General features: G+C 42.9%; 1 protein-coding gene across 1 annotated transcript in view; it reads left to right on the forward strand.

The window, feature by feature from the left end:
- Window positions 1–1148: 1148 nt before the first annotated feature.
- Window positions 1149–16651, forward strand: part of TET1 (tet methylcytosine dioxygenase 1) — a 46319-nt gene continuing 30816 nt past the window's right edge. The window contains 3 exon segments of the mRNA XM_063164208.1: window positions 1149–1204; window positions 4712–4802; window positions 5405–5498. Of these exon segments, the coding sequence (XP_063020278.1) occupies window positions 4792–4802; window positions 5405–5498 (105 nt within the window). The 5' untranslated portion in view covers window positions 1149–1204; window positions 4712–4791.

Here is a 16651-nt window from a genome sequence, read left to right on the forward strand (position 1 = left end):
ACTCTTAAATGTTGCAATCAGATAAAGGAACAGCACTATCCACTGTGATTTTAAATTATTTTTAAAGGAAATGTAATATAAATAAAATCTGAATAGCATAAGAAAAACTGGATTCCTGCCTTAATTACAGTTCTGCATAACTTTCTGCCTTAATTAGTTTTCTTTTTACTTTGTATAACTCCTTACTTCATATCCATAATACTATCTTAATATCTATATATATATATTCTTTTCAGGGCACAATGTTCTGACTGTCTAGATTTTGACATTGTTTCAACCACATGAATGGCATAATATCAGTGAAGATGAAGAACATATTTAACAAAACACTAAAATGTAGCATTTAAAATACAGTTTTGAGTAGCTTACATGAGAGACTGTGGAGAAACCTGGAATTTTCCATCTAAATACAGAAGCTAAACAACTGTTTAAAGAGTAACTTCCAAGTGAGCTGATGTAAATTGGCTTTCTGTCATTTCTGCTTAATGAAATTAAGGTTTGTAATTATTTAGGGACTTGAAGCAAGAATGGTTGGTTTTCAGGATTAGCTAGAGTATCCAACCAAGAGGTATTGGTTAAGCCAGTTTATTGGTCTAGCCAAATGAATGCAATTATGCCAAATTACTGCTGAACTTTGTAATGTAATGCCTTGGATTCCAGTCTTACTTTTAACGTCATTTTTTTACCTTTTTTTAATCTGCTCATGCAAGTGAATTCAAAATGGAATCCTTACATCTCGTTCTAAATGCTAACATCCTTTATCTGGCTGTCCATTTCATTAGTCTACCCCACCACACTGAGCCAGTTTCCTCCTCTGTCCCTCAGCAGTGGGGAGAAATAGTTCTAAAAATGGATAGGGTCTTTAGCCTTCAGGTTGTTTTATAACTTCCTGTTTTGTTTATTTTCCAGCGTCTGTGCCTAATTGGGATATTCCTTGTATCTGTCCAAGTAGGGTTTAATTGCTGTAAATATGAAGCTTCTTATTTTGAATGTGCTCTGAACAGCTGTTACAACAAGGGTTTTTTATTGTTGTTTTATAGGCAAATTTAGAAAACAAAGCAGTCAATGGCCGCAGACCAGAACTCATGGAATGCAGTATATGTGGTCATGGTGAAAAATACAGGGTGAAGACGAGCCAAGCAGTGCCCATTGAGAATGTGCAGTGTGAGGAGAAGGAGAGCATGACTGGCCTGGAAGCAGATAGGTGGGCACATGCAGAGAAGCCATCCTTTGGTGTCCAGGTCAATGGTGACATCCCCGGAGCTGTGACAGGCACCCAACACTTGAACCACGCTGAGCACAGCCACAGGGCAGCCCCTCCCTGTCACCTCCCTGAGCCAAAAAAGCCCTTGGTGCACCCCATCAGAAATGGCATCAGCACCCTGCATTATTCACCACCAGAAGCAGTTCCCTCACTGAACAATGCACCTGCAGAGGAAAGGACAGACCTGACAAGCAACTCCCACATGCAATGGCCAACGGGTGGCACTCTGAGTAACATAGTAAGCACTCTGACAGGTGGCACTGGCTGTGTTCACCCAGGAAACCAAGGGAATGTTTCAATGAAAGAGGAAAACTGCACCTGCAGCATCTCTGAGTGTTCTGATCAGTCAGCTTTGCAGACAGGTTCCAGCTTGGATGTGCAAGACAGCTTGAGTTGTCCTCTGCTGCCTGAAGGGGAGCTGCAGGCAGGGAAGGATGGCCTTACAGTACCAAGTGTGGAGACACAGCCTGAGAATACTGCACTCCAGCCCACTTTCTTGTCCCTGATTAAAACCAGAAATTTAACTCTGGAGCAGGTTGTAGCTATTGAAGCTTTAACACAGTTATCTGAAGCTCCTTTAGAAACAACTTCACCAGCTAAAATTGAAAGTACTGAACACACAGGAGAAGCAGCTTCCCACTTGCTCCACAGTTTTAAAAGGGATATCTCATCCTCCTTTACATCCTCTGCATTACAAGAAATCAAAGACACTTACTTACAGAATGAGCAGCCGCTCTTGGCTCACTGTGCCCACCCGCAGAAGCAGCTCCCTAATAAGGCAGTGTTGTACAATGGCCAAAGTTCAGTGTCTGAGTTGTGTGATAAACCTGCCAATCCAGCTGGGGAGGTGTATAAATTACAGCTACCCTCGAGAGTTACCAAACCTTTATCTGACCTAACATCTAATGCAGCATCGTTTTTGGGATTTGATTCCAGCAAAAGTTGTGCTCCTGATCCAGTCCCCCTCCCAGGGTGCTGCAATGCTTCATGTGATGTCCAGCATACAGGGAACAACTTGGGAGCTCCTGGCCAGTTAGAGCAAAAGCCATCGTGTGGTGATGTGAAATTGGAAGGTGGTTCTTTGGTTAAAGAAGGAGGAATTCACAGCCAGGATGAAGAGGACGTGGCTGCGCAGCTAACTCAACTGGCAGCCCTGATTGAATCAAACCAGACGAATCCAGAGCACAAGAACAACATAAAGGCATCCCTGCTTAATCTAATATCACATGAGAGGCAGCCAAAATATAACCAAGAAGTGTTGCAGAAAAAAGAATCTGTATTTTTTAGGCGTAATTATAGTTCCTTGCTGTTAAAGCAGAAGCAAGCAACCAATAAGAAAGGAAATGGTGTGCCATGGAAACAGAGACACAGAAAGAAGCCTCAAGAAGCACGCTATCAACAAAATAATCAAAACCAGCTAGAGCTGTTGTCATGCCAGCATAGTGAACTGCAGGACATTTGGATATCATCAAAACTGCATAAGCTTGGTCAGACCATGCCACAGGACTCCAGGGTAGCTCCATCTGAAAAAAAATCTCCGAGAACCAAAGTACAGAGAGCGCTCAGTCAAAACACTTTAGCATCACAAGAAAAATCTAGATTATTTCTTCCACAAGCACAGATAAAATTCCACAGGTGCTTACCTGAGGCACCACAGGAGAAAAAAAAAGACAGGTTGTTTGGCTGTGAAGTGGTGAATGAGCAAATGAAAACTGTGGGCTCCAGTGACCCACTAGGTGCTGATCCAATGAAAAATGACGTTGCTGCACGTAGCCAGCACAGCGACCTGTCCTCCCGTAATCCTCTGGCTGGTTCTCAGCTGAAAACAGCATCCTTGTTGAAAAGGCCAACTGAAAACCTACAGATGTTTACAGAAAAATGTAATTCTCAGGTACAGCAAACAGCAAATGTCAGTCAGGCGCCTCCTTTGCCAGCAAGCGTTAACCGGTGTAACCTGAGAGCTAACCAAGTGTGTAGTGAGAGCACAGCCCGTGGGCAGCAGGTCACACTGCAGGTAGAGCCGAAGTGCCAGGTGCTGCCTGCTCCCCGTGCTGGGGCCCAGGTGCCAGGTGCTGCTGGAGCTCTCAGCAATGTGGAGTGTGTGGGTGAGGTGACCGTTCTGACATCAACCACATTGGGTGCTGACCACGCCCCGAGCACAGGCGACTCAGGGTGTTCCCCAGCAAAAAACACGCTCAGCAGTTTCCTTGAATCACCCATGAAGTTTCTTGATACCCCTACAAAAAATTTAATAGACACACCTACCAAAAAAGGACAATCTGAATTGCCAACTTGTGACTGTGTTGGTAAGTGGTTTTGCTAACTTTTGCCTGTACGTTTCAAATGGAGGTGTGCTCACGTTGCTTCCTCTCTTGTGAGGAAGTGGATGTGACAGCTGTTGCACAGGGATCAGAGTTTCACCAGTGGAAGACAGGAGGAAATTTTCTTTCCCCTCTTTGCAACTTTTGCTTGGTGTTCTTTGGGCCTGCAGAGCACAGCACAATTGAGTAGGTTTGTACTGCAGCTGGCAGCTTTAAATCCTCCAGTGAAATTTAAACCTGGAGGAAGGGGAATTTTTGTTCCTTGCTCTGCCATTGCTGACCTGTGCTTTATGTGCACTTCCCTGCATTGTTTCAGGTCATGAATTTGATGGTGTAGAACTGGTTTGTGCCTGAGTGGGCTGGCAGCAGTGTCCCAGTGTATTGTTCTTGTTTAAATCTGTTGGACAAGCAGGAGAGCATAGCTGGGGTAGCCTTGCTCCTGCCACTGTCAGTCCTGATGGCTCGGAAGAGTCCAGGCCCAGGCTCCTGACACCTCTGGCCATGTGGGGAGAGCAGGGTGCCTCTGTTGCAGCAGGAGGTGTCACAGCAAGCTGGGCTTGGATGGAGGGCTTGGCTGAGGGTGTCACACACGCTGTGCTGTCACCATGGAGGCACCCAGATGGAGGGACAGGTCAGAGCCTCACTGCAAATGGGCTGCAGGCAGATTGTCACCTGGCTTCCATGCTCTGAATCAACAGAGGGCTTGTTTAGAGGCCTGGGTTATGGTTTCTGTTCTGTAGGATATGACTATCAGTTAATTTGTTGTACTGCCCTCAATTCCTCTTTGTCTGAAATGAATTAATAATGTTCCTACCAACAAGGACATTGGGAATTTTATGTAGTCACTACATGCCAGCTCCTCTAATGAAAGTTTTACAGCAATGTTTTGCATTCTTTAATTAGGGTTTTACTTTATAACATTAAAAAAATGCTAGCACAATCATTGGAGCATAAAATAATTTCAGAGTGTCTGAAGAGAAAAGCCTGTCATACTCTTTATTCAGGCTCAAACTTTGTGTTGTAATTTAATTTGGAAGGCATTTCTGTAAACTGTTTCTAAGTTTACTTTTAATGGGGTAAATCAATTTTTGGATGTGCCAACATAGTTTTCTTTACCTGTTTCCAGAGCAAATTATAGAAAAAGATGAAGGGCCCTATTACACACACCTCGGGACAGGACCAAGTGTGGCTGCTGTGAGAGAAATTATGGAGAACAGGTGAGGAAAAACCCAGCTTTTAATGCCATTGTGGTTTTGGCTGTCTAAACAGGGAAGAAGTAGAGCTTTGAGAAAGGAAGTGCTGTGTTTAGCTTTGTTTTGTTGCACTTTTGTCAGTACTCATTTGTAAAGTGTTTTCTTGTTCAGATGTCATGAGGTGAGCATGAGCACTGCAGGTCCAAACTCGTGTGTCTTCCCTGAGCCCAGGGCTGGAGGTCAAGTGCAGTGAGTTCTGAGGTGCCCTTGAAGTCAATAGGAAGGACAGAGATCAGCAGCTGGCAGAGTAAGGTTTTCTGGTGTCCTACCTGTAAAGAAGCTGTGGCAAACTGGAAAAAAAAGGTCATAATAGTGACTGATTGCACTAGGATTTATATGCAGATAACATTTCCTTAGTGGCAGAAGTTTATCAGAAGAGAGATGTCAAAAACTACTCTTGCAAGTAGGGTTTTAAATAAAAGGATTTTTTTTTTTTTGCTTTATAAATACTTTGTTTTTCTCTGTTCTAAGTAAAAATGATTTCAATAATCTTTTATTGAAAATGTTTGATCTTTGTAAATTGCCTACAGTAGTTTGTTTTAGTCATGAGCTTTTTTTTGATGCAGGTATGGAGCAAAAGGAAGTGCTGTAAGAATTGAGGTGGTGGTTTATACAGGAAAGGAAGGAAAAAGCTCTCAGGGGTGTCCAATTGCCAAGTGGGTAAGTTTTTATATTAAATCAATAAAATTGTTTTGTGTGGCTTCAAATGATGTGTAGTCCTTGGCCTCAAATCTAATCTGATCTTTAATGAAGATCTGATTTTGATTGAAGATCTGATCTTTAATGAAGATCTGATTTTGATTGAAAAGCCTGCCTGAATGATGAAGGAAAACAACTTTTTTCTTTTTTCTTTAAATTTAAGGTATGGTGCTGTATGTTATGTGCTGTGGTTTGAATGAGTGTGAAAGGGAGAGGCTTAACAGAGCTAGCAGGGATGAACAAGGGTAGAAACACCCTGAGAGCTGGAGTGTTTTCTGAAATATGTCATTGGGAGTTGGGAAAGAGGGAGAAGAAGAGATGGTTGCTTGGGGCAGTTGGAAAACTCTCTGGGAATGTTTTAAAACCTTTCTCAGTTGCGTGACCACTTGAAGAAAAGAGAGTGATGGAGGAATTTCAGTCTCATATGCCAAGGGGTTCATTACTATTTTTGAGGAACTGAACTCAGTATTTGAAAATGTGAATGTTATGATGATAGTTTTCACCAAAGTCTTGTCTCACATTGCTTCATAGGAGCCAGGAAATGAGGTAACAGACACAAGCTCCAGGAGAGAGCTTGGAAAGAATTGATTGTCCTTAATCTTTGCTGAAACCACTGAGGGAGGTAAAAAGTAGACTGGAAATCTTGTAAACTGAGTTTTGGAAAATAATGAAAGAACTTGGTTGTTAAAAGAAAATATGTATTGCTGTATTTAGGGATTTCAGAGTTGATTGAAAAAACTGTGAAGGTAGCTGTACAGTTGGTAGGGCAGTGTTTGTAACCATGTGCCAAAATAAGGTTATTGCATATTGTGTGTGAGGGAATTTGCATGTTAAACATTTACTGCTTGTGCTTGGAACAGTCAAAATGTGCTTTTTATACTGAATACATAAACTGTTTTTTCAGAAGGGAATCACATATGGCTTGTGCTTCAGTTCGTATTTAATACCAAATCCAGTATCCAAGAAAAAAAAAAATTAAACTGATTTCATAAGCAACTGACCCAAAAAGAATGGAAAGATTTTTCTCAGTGCTTCAGCTAAGTAAAACACTTAGTTTTAACAGAGGACAGGAGCTAAAATTTGTACCATAGTCAGAGTTGTGAGCAGCTAAAAGGAGGAAGGCATTTAAAGGTAACTGTCAAGGTTGATTTTTCTGCAGCCAGTGCCTGTGCCAGTGTGTGTGTGGTGTTGGAGGTGTCCCACAGGAGTGAGCAGTGTGACAGTCACACATCCCTGGGGTGCCTATGGAGAGGGCTGGTTTGAGCTATGGGGACCTGCTCCCAGTCAGATTTTCACCTTGCTGCATGTAAAATGTTTGTGAGAGCCAGCTTTAGTGTTCACGTAACAAATTCTGGGGAGCAGTGACTTTCTCTGGTCTGGGTTCACACCTAAAGGGAAGAATGTTTTCCCAAGTCGGCTGTTGTGTGTGACTGTGCAGTACAGGAGAGGGAAGGAATCCCTGACATCTCCAGAGCTGTTTCATCTCTATAAGATGCACAGTTTGAGTTTAATGTCTTGCATTAATTTTTCATAGGCATAGTGCTATTTTTAATCCTTTTATGGAGCATATTTGTATTTTGGCTATAACCAGAGAAACTGGATGGTGAGGTTTGTTTCAAAGTGTCTGGAAAAGTTTTGCTGTGCTTTGGTACCTGCAGCTGCACAGGGACTTTCACTCACTCATTTCCAGTGTCCCTGGGAACAGACTCACTTCTGCTCTTGCCTTGGGGCTCCCCAGGGACTCACAGTGCTGAGAGCACTGGCATGGAGCTCTGCTGGAGCAAACAGCACAGAAGAATGGAACTTAACCTGTTGATCACAATAAACTATTTTTTTCCCAAATAATTTTTCCTATTTTCACTAGATTATTTTATCTTTTTGGTTTATTAGAAATCTTTTAAAATTTTAAAATTAAAGGAGGCTTTCTGAAACACCTGTGTCCATACATTCTTCTGTTAATGACCATATTCCATAATACAGATTTTCTCCTAAGTTATTTTCTCTTAATTGACTCCCAAGATGCACCTGGTGTGCTAAACACCTTTTGGGACAGCCTCCTTTCTTAGATTTCAGGGTGCCATAAATTTGCAGAATTACTTCTGTCACTCTTTTAATACCAAGCATCTCTTTTATGCAAAAGAGATGTATTTTTCCAAATACATTATATTTTTACAATACATTTTGTATATTTTACAATACATTATATTTTTACAATACATTATCTTTTTACAATGCATTATATTTTACAATACAGCATATTTTACAATAAATTATATTTTTACAATACATTATATTTTACAATGCATTATATTTTACAATACAGTATATTTTACAATACATTATATTTTACAATACAGTATATTTACAATAGATTTTATTTTACAATACATTATATTTTTACAAAATATAGTCCATTTTTAATGTATTATATTTTAGGGTGATACTTTGCCCCTCTGGATATGAGCAAGAATGCTCCTATTAGTTAAATATTAGTAAATATTGCCCAGGGTTGGAAACCTTGTGCCTGTTCAGTGTGTAAGTGTCAGACTGACACCCACATGGATTTGGAGATGAGCTTCTGATTGTTTTCACTGCATGAGGCAGCAACAACATTGCTTGACCTTTGATGGGGAGAAGGAAAAACCCCAAATTGTGTTGTCTCATTTGTTTGTCAAAACAGAATTAATAGGGTTTTGCAACAGACTCCTAATGTGTGCATATCTGTGTGGGTGACAGGTGTGTGGTCAGAAAATAAAATAGCTTCCCATCCTGGGACACTTGCTGGGGTAGATGGATGCTTCCTTCTTTTCTGTCTGGATTTCTGCTGCTTTGTCCAGCTCATCATCCTGCTGTGTGGTATTTTAGAGAAATGAAGGGGGATGAGATTTGGGGCTTGCTGGTTTTGGATTAAATCCATTTCCTGTGGGTTCCTTGGATCACCTAAGGTATAATTGCTGTCTTTTGCCTTCATTTGGAGTTGCAATGCAATTTTTAAGGCTCCAGCTCTGGAAAAAAAAAAAAAAAAAGAGGGAGAAGAAATGAGAAAAGCCCTCCAGGGCAGGCCGAGGTTCTTTTTGCCAATCTTGTGTCTCTGTGGCTGATCAGTAGCACAGAGGTGCAGGAGCAGGGCAGTTCCCTCCCAGAAGACTCACTTGGTTTGCAGTAATTCACAGCTCTGTGCTTCCCTGAGCTGCAGGCAGTGGTTTTGTGCTCAGCTGCCTTGTATAAATGTCATCTTCTCCCTTTCCTTCCTGTTCCCTGTGCTGCAAGTTAAAATGCAGGCAGCAGTGATTTCAGCCAGTGCTCCACTCCCAGCAATTCCTTGCAGTTGTTTTTGCTTTTCACTGTTGCAGAGCAGTGATTTGGCATTTCCATGGCCCTTTCCATCCTCATGCCAGAGTCTCATTCCTGCATGGTAATGCCCAGTTCAGAGCCCCTGTGTGTCCAAAAGCAGAGCCACAGAAATGCTGATTTGGGCAGTGTGAGTGTCCCTGTGCCTCAGCACTGCTGAGTGGTGCCTGCCTTGCCCACACAGAGCCCAGGCTGATGTGAGCATGGCTTCAGGGGCTTTTCCAGGGCTTTTTCCAGGGCTGCCTCCTCTTGGCAATCTGCAGGCCCTCTGGTGTTAAATAAGGTGTTAAAAATCAAAACTGCAGATGACATTTAATACTGCACTTGTTTCATCCTTGAGTTTCTTTTGTGGGCATCATCTGAACTTGGCAAACTCCTGATTTTTGGGGGCAGGGAGTGGGAGTTTGGCTTTTGTGGGGTTTTTTATGATTGTCTTCTAACCACTTCTGTCAGGGCTTTAACTTCAGGAAAAAATTCTTGGGTGTCCCCTGTGAAGCTTTTCTGACATAGGAATCTTTGCAAACTTCTTGTTTGTGAACATCTGAGCCTTATCTTCTCTAAATGCTTTTTTCCCTGTATTTTTTTGTTTGTTTGTTTGGTTGTTTTTAGGTTTTTATTAACAGTTGGATGATCTGTTGACCTTTTAGATTCTGTTGTACTGGTGGTAGCCCTAATTTCTTTGAAAATACAGTGTTATGGTGCTTTAATGCCTTTTGGAAGCTGTTCCTTAGACTCTTTCACTCATGGACTGTTTGCCTTTTTTGAGTTTTTATTTATAGCTTGACAGATCCTTATTTTCTTTATGCTGGCTGTTTATTAGTAGGCTGTATTAAAAAAATAGGGGTGGAATAAGAACAGATAAAAATCCTCATTACAGTCCTATACAAACACAAACCTGATATTAGCCACTACAAGTAATGTTTTTAGAGTAATGCTTCGATAGCCCACTGTTATAATCAAGATTTTCTAGATCACTGAACCAGTAGGAATTTGTAACTAAATGCCAGAAACTACATTTTGTGAAGTGCTGAGTGACACTCAATAACAATAAACTGTTCTATAGATGCAGAGAAGATTTTTTTTTTCAGTTTGGTCGTTTGGTTTGAGTTGAGAAAGTCATTGAAAATGGGAATTGAGAAAGTGAGGAAATGGAGAAGTTACTCCTGCTTTGGCTCTCTGTTACTGTTAGTATTAATATTATTATTATTATAGTACTCTTAGTTATTAATTGGTATTAGTAATCCATTGAAGGAAAATGGCTCTGTGATGGTTATTTCTGTTCCTGCTTGGCAGTTCAGGGCTCAGGAGTTCTGGTGGAGCCCTGCTTGGTGGGGGATGCTGAAGCTGTCATGCAGTTTGGAACATGACTGGGGAATTTTTACAATAGATTTACAAAAGACTTCAAGGTAAATTCAGTGGACTGACTGTCCCCTAGACACAGGTGTAGGTGGGATGTGCAGTTCCATTCTGCCTTAAACAGCCTGCTGTACTTGGTGCTTTTATTGCATTTCTTGAACTGTCTTTGTGATGAAGTGATGTACTCCATAGGAGAAGTCTTAAAGGAAATTATTTTTAGCAGATAGAGAGGGTGGTTGGTGGGGGTTTTTTCACTTTTTTCCATGGTGTTTTATTAGAGCATCACTTTCTTGCCATGGTGTTGTACCACATTATGAGAGTGTGTGTAGCTGTGCAGACACTATTTTCACTGTTAAATACAGAATTAGAGGAGTTTATTTGGGACAGAAATGTTTGTAACATCATCTGAAGTAAAGTTGTTCTTTAGCAGAAGTAATAAAGTAAAAATGAAGTAGAAAACTATGTTAAGGCAAACAAGGGTAAGTATTATTAAGCAGCAAGAATTTTGATATTATCACTGTTTATTTAGAGCAATGTGACCTCTGAACAAACATCCCTCCCAAACCAGGTGCTGCTCTCCATGGCTGCAGTGTGGCAGAAGGGGAAGCCTGAGGGAGTGAGGAGGGGCAGGGCCCTGGGAGCTGAGCTGTGGGTTTTGTCCTCACCTCTGCAGTGCTGGTGGTGTGATCACAGAAAAATGCCTGACCCTGAGTGTGCTGCACTCTGCACATCTGTAACCACTGCAAAATGCCTTATCCTGAGTGTGCTGCACTCTGCTCATCTGTGAGCACTGCAAAATGCCTGACCCTGAGTGTGCTGCACTCTGCTCATCTGTAAGCACTGCAAAATGCCTTATCCTGAGTGTGCTGCACTCTGCTCATCTGTAAGCACTGCAAAATGCCTTATCCTGAGTGTGCTGCACTCTGCTCATCTGTAAGCACTGCAAAATGCCTTATCCTGAGTGTGCTGCACTCTGCTCATCTGTAACCACTGCAAAACGCCTTATCCTGAGTGTGCTGCACTCTGCTCATCTGCAACCACTACAAAATGCCTGACCCTGAGTGTGCTGCACTCTGCACATCTGTAACCACTGCAAAATGCCTGACCCTGAGTGTGCTGCACTCCGCTCATCTGTAACCACTGCAAAATGCCTGACCCTGAGTGTGCTGCACTCTGCTCATCTGTAACCACTGCAAAATGCCTGACCCTGAGTGTGCTGCACTCTGCTCATCTGTAACCACTGCAAAATGCCTGACCCTGAGTGTGCTGCACTCTGCTCATCTGTAACCACTGCAAAACGCCTTATCCTGAGTGTGCTGCACTCTGCTCATCTGCAACCACTGCAAAATGCCTTATCCTGAGTGTGCTGCACTCTGCTCATCTGTAACCACTGCAAAATGCCTGACCCTGAGTGTGCTGCACTCTGCTCATCTGTAACCACTGCAAAATGCCTGACCCTGAGTGTGCTGCACTCTGCTCATCTGTGAGCACTGCAAAATGCCTGATCCTGAGCGTGCTGCACTCTGCTCATCTGTAACCACTGCAAAATGCCTGACCCTGAGTGTGCTGCACTCTGCTCATCTGTGAGCACTGCAAAATGCCTGACCCTGAGTGTGCTGCACTCTGCTCATCTGTAACCACTGCAAAATGCCTGACCCTGAGTGTGCTGCACTCTGCTCATCTGTGAGCACTGCAAAATGCCTGACCCTGAGTGTGCTGCACTCTGCTCATCTGTGAGCACTGCAAAATGCCTGACCCTGAGTGTGCTGCACTCTGCTCATCTGCAACCACTGCAAAATGCCTGACCCTGAGTGTGCTGCACTCTGCACATCTGTGAGCACTGCAAAATGCCTGACCCTGAGTGTGCTGCACTCTGCTCATCTGTAAGCACTGCAGCAGTGCCAGGAGCAGCTGCAGAAGTGCTGCAGATATTGCACATCAGTGATACTCCTGCAGAAATGACTAAGGAACTTTACAGGATTGGAATGACAGCAGCTGTGCAGAGCCAACTCTTTGATGTAGTCTGCCAGCACCGAGGAGAGAAAATTCAGCAAAGTGGAGCTTATTTCCATTTTAATATCTCCTAGACATGCTGAGAATAAAAGGCTGTAACATTTTCCACTAAGAAAAGAGTTTTAATGTGATTTAGTGTGTGTGTTTAAGGGGCAATTAGGGAAAAGGAGGGCAGACTCACTTCTGTGACAAGCTGAGCCATTTGTTCTGCTGTCTGTCAGAGCAGCAGCAGGTTTGGACAGCACCCTGCCCTGGTGGAAGGAATTGTATTATTAATTATTAAGGAATTAGGAGGGTCTTGTCCTGTGTTGAGGGATCTCCATACTCAGACTCTGTACAGAGGCAAAATCTGCAGGTTAGAAGACTTGAAGGCACAGTGCTGTAAATAAATGAGTTTCCTATTTCAGGAAATTACAGGGAGCATCAAAGTATGTTCTCACTTTCAAATCAATTGCTTGTACCCTGCAAAGCAGACATAGTTTGTTTTACTGAAGAGATTCAGAATGGGCTGAAGGGAATACTACAGTGGAGCCACCTGGAGATGAAAAATACCTTAAAAGGACCTTTTTGTTGGTTCTCTTGTTTTGGGAGAGTTTATCCAGTAATTTACAGGAGTATTTAACACAGTTAAAATTTTGGGCTCTTTGCTAGCAGTGTCTGGTTTCTGTCATGTTGAAGTTAACACAGCTCTTGTGGTGATGGTAATTGGGAAGTAATTTCTCATCCATGTGGTAATTCAGCATCTGGGGCACTGAGCTTCTGCAGGCTGGCTCTGAGCTACTTTCACAAGTCCTGTACGTGCTAATTTAGATAGACTGGCTTATGTCTCAGGACATTTTTATTCACAGTGTTCTTATTCCTTGTCCTAGAGCTCCTGCCAAGGAAGTAGAACTCGAGCATTTGGACAGCTGAAGCAGGTTTTATTGATAGTGTAACTTTACTGATGCTGTTCATTGCAAACCATTTAGAAATTGTTTGAAAGAGGTGGGAGACAGGAGCCAAAGTGCTGATGATAAAAAGTTGTTTAGGATAATGAAGAGGAGGGACAGGCATCATAAAGAGCAGGAAGGATTTGCAATCACAACAAATGGCCATTAAAATAATAGCTAAAACTCACTCAATAAATATAAAGTTCCACAAAAAACCAGTGTTGTGGTTTCATATACACAGTGATGGAGCACTGTTCATGCTCAAGATAACTATTCACTGGACATCAGCTTGTTCAGCTGTGATGGAAGCAGCAAAGCAAACAGCTGGCAATCATTGGGGAGGAGCAAAGAAACCATGGAATGGTTCTGCCTCTGTGCAGAGTGTGTTGTGCCTCAGGCTGGCTGGGTCTGGTGCCCATGTCCAGAGAGGCCAGCAGGACTGGGAAGGGAGAGGAAAGCAGGGCTCTCTCTCTCAGGGCTCTGTGGAGAGCTGCACAGCAGGGTCTTAGCCAGGCTCGCCCTGGATCAGAACTAGAGGGCACTGGCAGGAGAGAGCTATGCAGGAGCAAAAGGCAATGTTTTTTTCCTGCACATAATCTGTATCTAAGCTTTCCTGGTACTTTAGTGGGGGGTAGATTGCTGCATGGATTTCAAAATGAGTGGAGAAATGCAGAAAAGGCAAATCCTTAAGAAGCTGGGAGAGAGCACATCCCCTGAGCTGCTGGGGGGTGGCTGGATGTGCCTGCCCTCCCTGAGACCCATCTCACATCCCATGAGTGCCTTTTCTGCTGCTCCTCCATGGGCAGCTGCTGTTGGCCAGGGTCAGGGTAGGGCTGGCCAGGCTGCTGCTCTGACCTCATTCTTGTGCTCTGCAGTTTTTAGAATCCCTTTCTGTCTCTTGACTATCCTTTTATGCACAGGTGTGAACAAGCTGAACTTCTCTTGTTTATCCCATAACTTGATGCTGAATTGCTGGAACAAATTCTGCTGGATAAAGCACCTTTTCAATAAATATGCTGTAGATTTTGACTCATGCTTTCTGGTAAGAAAAGTGGCTAAGCTTAGACCTTTGTGGCTGTAGAAGAAGATGTAGCTGTGGTGTGTTGCCCTAAGAGCTGCTGATTGTGTTTGTGTCTCAGTTAGCTGTGGCTCACCTTGAGGGCTTGCTCATGTTCTCAGGTTCTGTTTCAGCCCCTCTGGGCTAGCTGATAAATTGAATTACTTGAGTTGCTGCCTTCCCTTGGATGTACATATCCACAAGGACCCCTGGATGGCTGCAGGAATGCAGGGCATGGTGGGGTGGGTGCACAACTACAGCACCAGAGCCAATCTAAACCTTCCTTGGGTCAACTTGAGGCTGTAGTTGCATTTCAGTGTTACATAATGCTTCACAAACTTGTTACAAGTCTGTTTTGTTGATTATGTTATTTTTTCAGTGTGAGTCAGACAGTCAGTCATGGTTAGCTTGTGTGGAAAAGCAATTGCAGGAGAAAGGTTTTTATTTTCCCATTCTAAAAACCTAGCTTTTAAGGTCCCCCACTTAACAAATGATTACTTTCTCATGTCTTTTAAATTCATTAGGGACCAAAATTAAACAAACTGAAGTATTAAGTTATTTACTTTATCACTGTTGCTAACTACATCACAGAAATCATGAGTAATACCAAAAGCCTTTGGACACAAGGTTTGCCAGCTGATTTCTGCATTGTTCCAGAGTTCAGAGCTCCGTTGTCCTGCTCAAAACTTCTTTTCCTTACATTGAGGGTGGCATTGCTGCAGATTTATTATTATTATTATTCCACAGGAGAGCCTGAGTCCAGCCCTTCTGTGAGGGTGTCAGGGGCAGCATGAGGGAATTCCAGTTCCCAGGGAAAGCAGCCTGGCTCCAGCTGCCCTGTGCCTGTCCCTGCTCTGTGCAGAGGGGGCTCCTCTCTGCCTGCACCAGGTGGGAGCAGTTTGAGCCTGCTCTCAGGGACAGGAGTGCTGCCTTTGCAGCCCCAAGGTGAGGGACTCTGAACTGTTTTGGGGTCCTGTAAGAATATTGGATCCTCTGCTATGTACACAATTGTTATTGTTAGGTTGGATGTGACATACACACACGTGATCAGGGTCCAAGAAGAAAAAAGCTTTTTATTCTGCATGTTCTCCAGCTTATATACTCTTAACAAAGTGTGGTCTTAAGTCATTAACTGCATCACAATGACCTATTATATTCATTGGTGCAAAGCAATTAGCATCAATATAATTGGCAAAAGTTTTACAGAAATTTCATAAGGCACATATACACATCTACTTAAGCACGTAGTCTAGTTTACAGAAATTTTCATGTATCTTTTCTAATCTGTTTCCATGCTGATGGCCTTGTCTTCTTCCTTGCTATGGATGCACTTAAAAATCATGAATTATTGCTTCTATTAACTGAGCTTTGCATGCAGGCCAGCTGTCAAGCCCCTCCATACATAATGAAGCAAATTCCAGCTACGTTGAACTCCAGAAGAGTGTGGTCTTGGTTTAAAGGAAACTATAAATTTTCTTTGTGTTCACGTGTTATTTTTCATGGACACACTTTCTAGTTTAGAGGTATAAGAGAACTTCAAAAGGGCAGCCTGATGTTGTACAGTACCACACTGTGCTATTGAGGTTACAGCCTAGAAATAATTTTTTTAAAAATTAAAAAAGAGAAGTAAAAGCATAATTTCACACTGAGTAATAAAATTAAATTGTTCTGGCTTGAAGGAATTGTGCTGCCTCAGCAATGTAAAACTCACATTGACATAGTAACCTGTACTGTGCATCAGCCCTAACAGATTTCTGCAAACCTCACCTAAAGGTGAATGAGTTGGATTGCTTTTCTGTCTTTATAAAACATAGTGAACTGTTGGGGAGTCACAACCGAGACTCATTTTGAGGAATGGTCTATCAGAGGCATTTGCTCATATTCTCATTAATCCTAAGGTTATTGTAAGAGTATGTGATTAACTTTAGAGGGGCCATGCTTTATCTCCTGACACAAACTTTAAGCTTGCTTCTTCCTGCTCAGCCTGCACAGATGCTCTCTCCAGCTGCTCATCTGTTGCACACCTTTTCATTTACAGATGGACTGCAAGTGTGCTCTGGTCCCTGCTTTTGATGGGTCCAAATGCCTTAGATGTTCAGAGGTGATCAGGCTAAGGGTCACACATGAGTGACAGCTGCACATCTGGCAGCAAAGCAGATGTGACACCAGTCCAATAGGGAATCTGAAGGCTCAGCTGTTTGGAGGTATTGAAAGAGCAGGTGAGCTGTTGCCTTCCTGCTTTCATGGTCCGTGCCCTGTGCTGTTTGTTACCTGCTGCAGGGTGCTGGGTGAAGCCTGGCTGAGCAGCTGCATGCCTGCAGCAGGTGCATTGCAGCACAGCTGCACTGCAGAGGGCTGCAGGGCAGGCCTTGGGGAGCACAGAGAGAGGCACTTGCTGGAGGTTTTGT

This window comes from Melospiza melodia, chromosome 9 (assembly GCF_035770615.1).
Source record: "Melospiza melodia melodia isolate bMelMel2 chromosome 9, bMelMel2.pri, whole genome shotgun sequence".
Lineage (NCBI taxonomy): Eukaryota > Metazoa > Chordata > Aves > Passeriformes > Passerellidae > Melospiza > Melospiza melodia.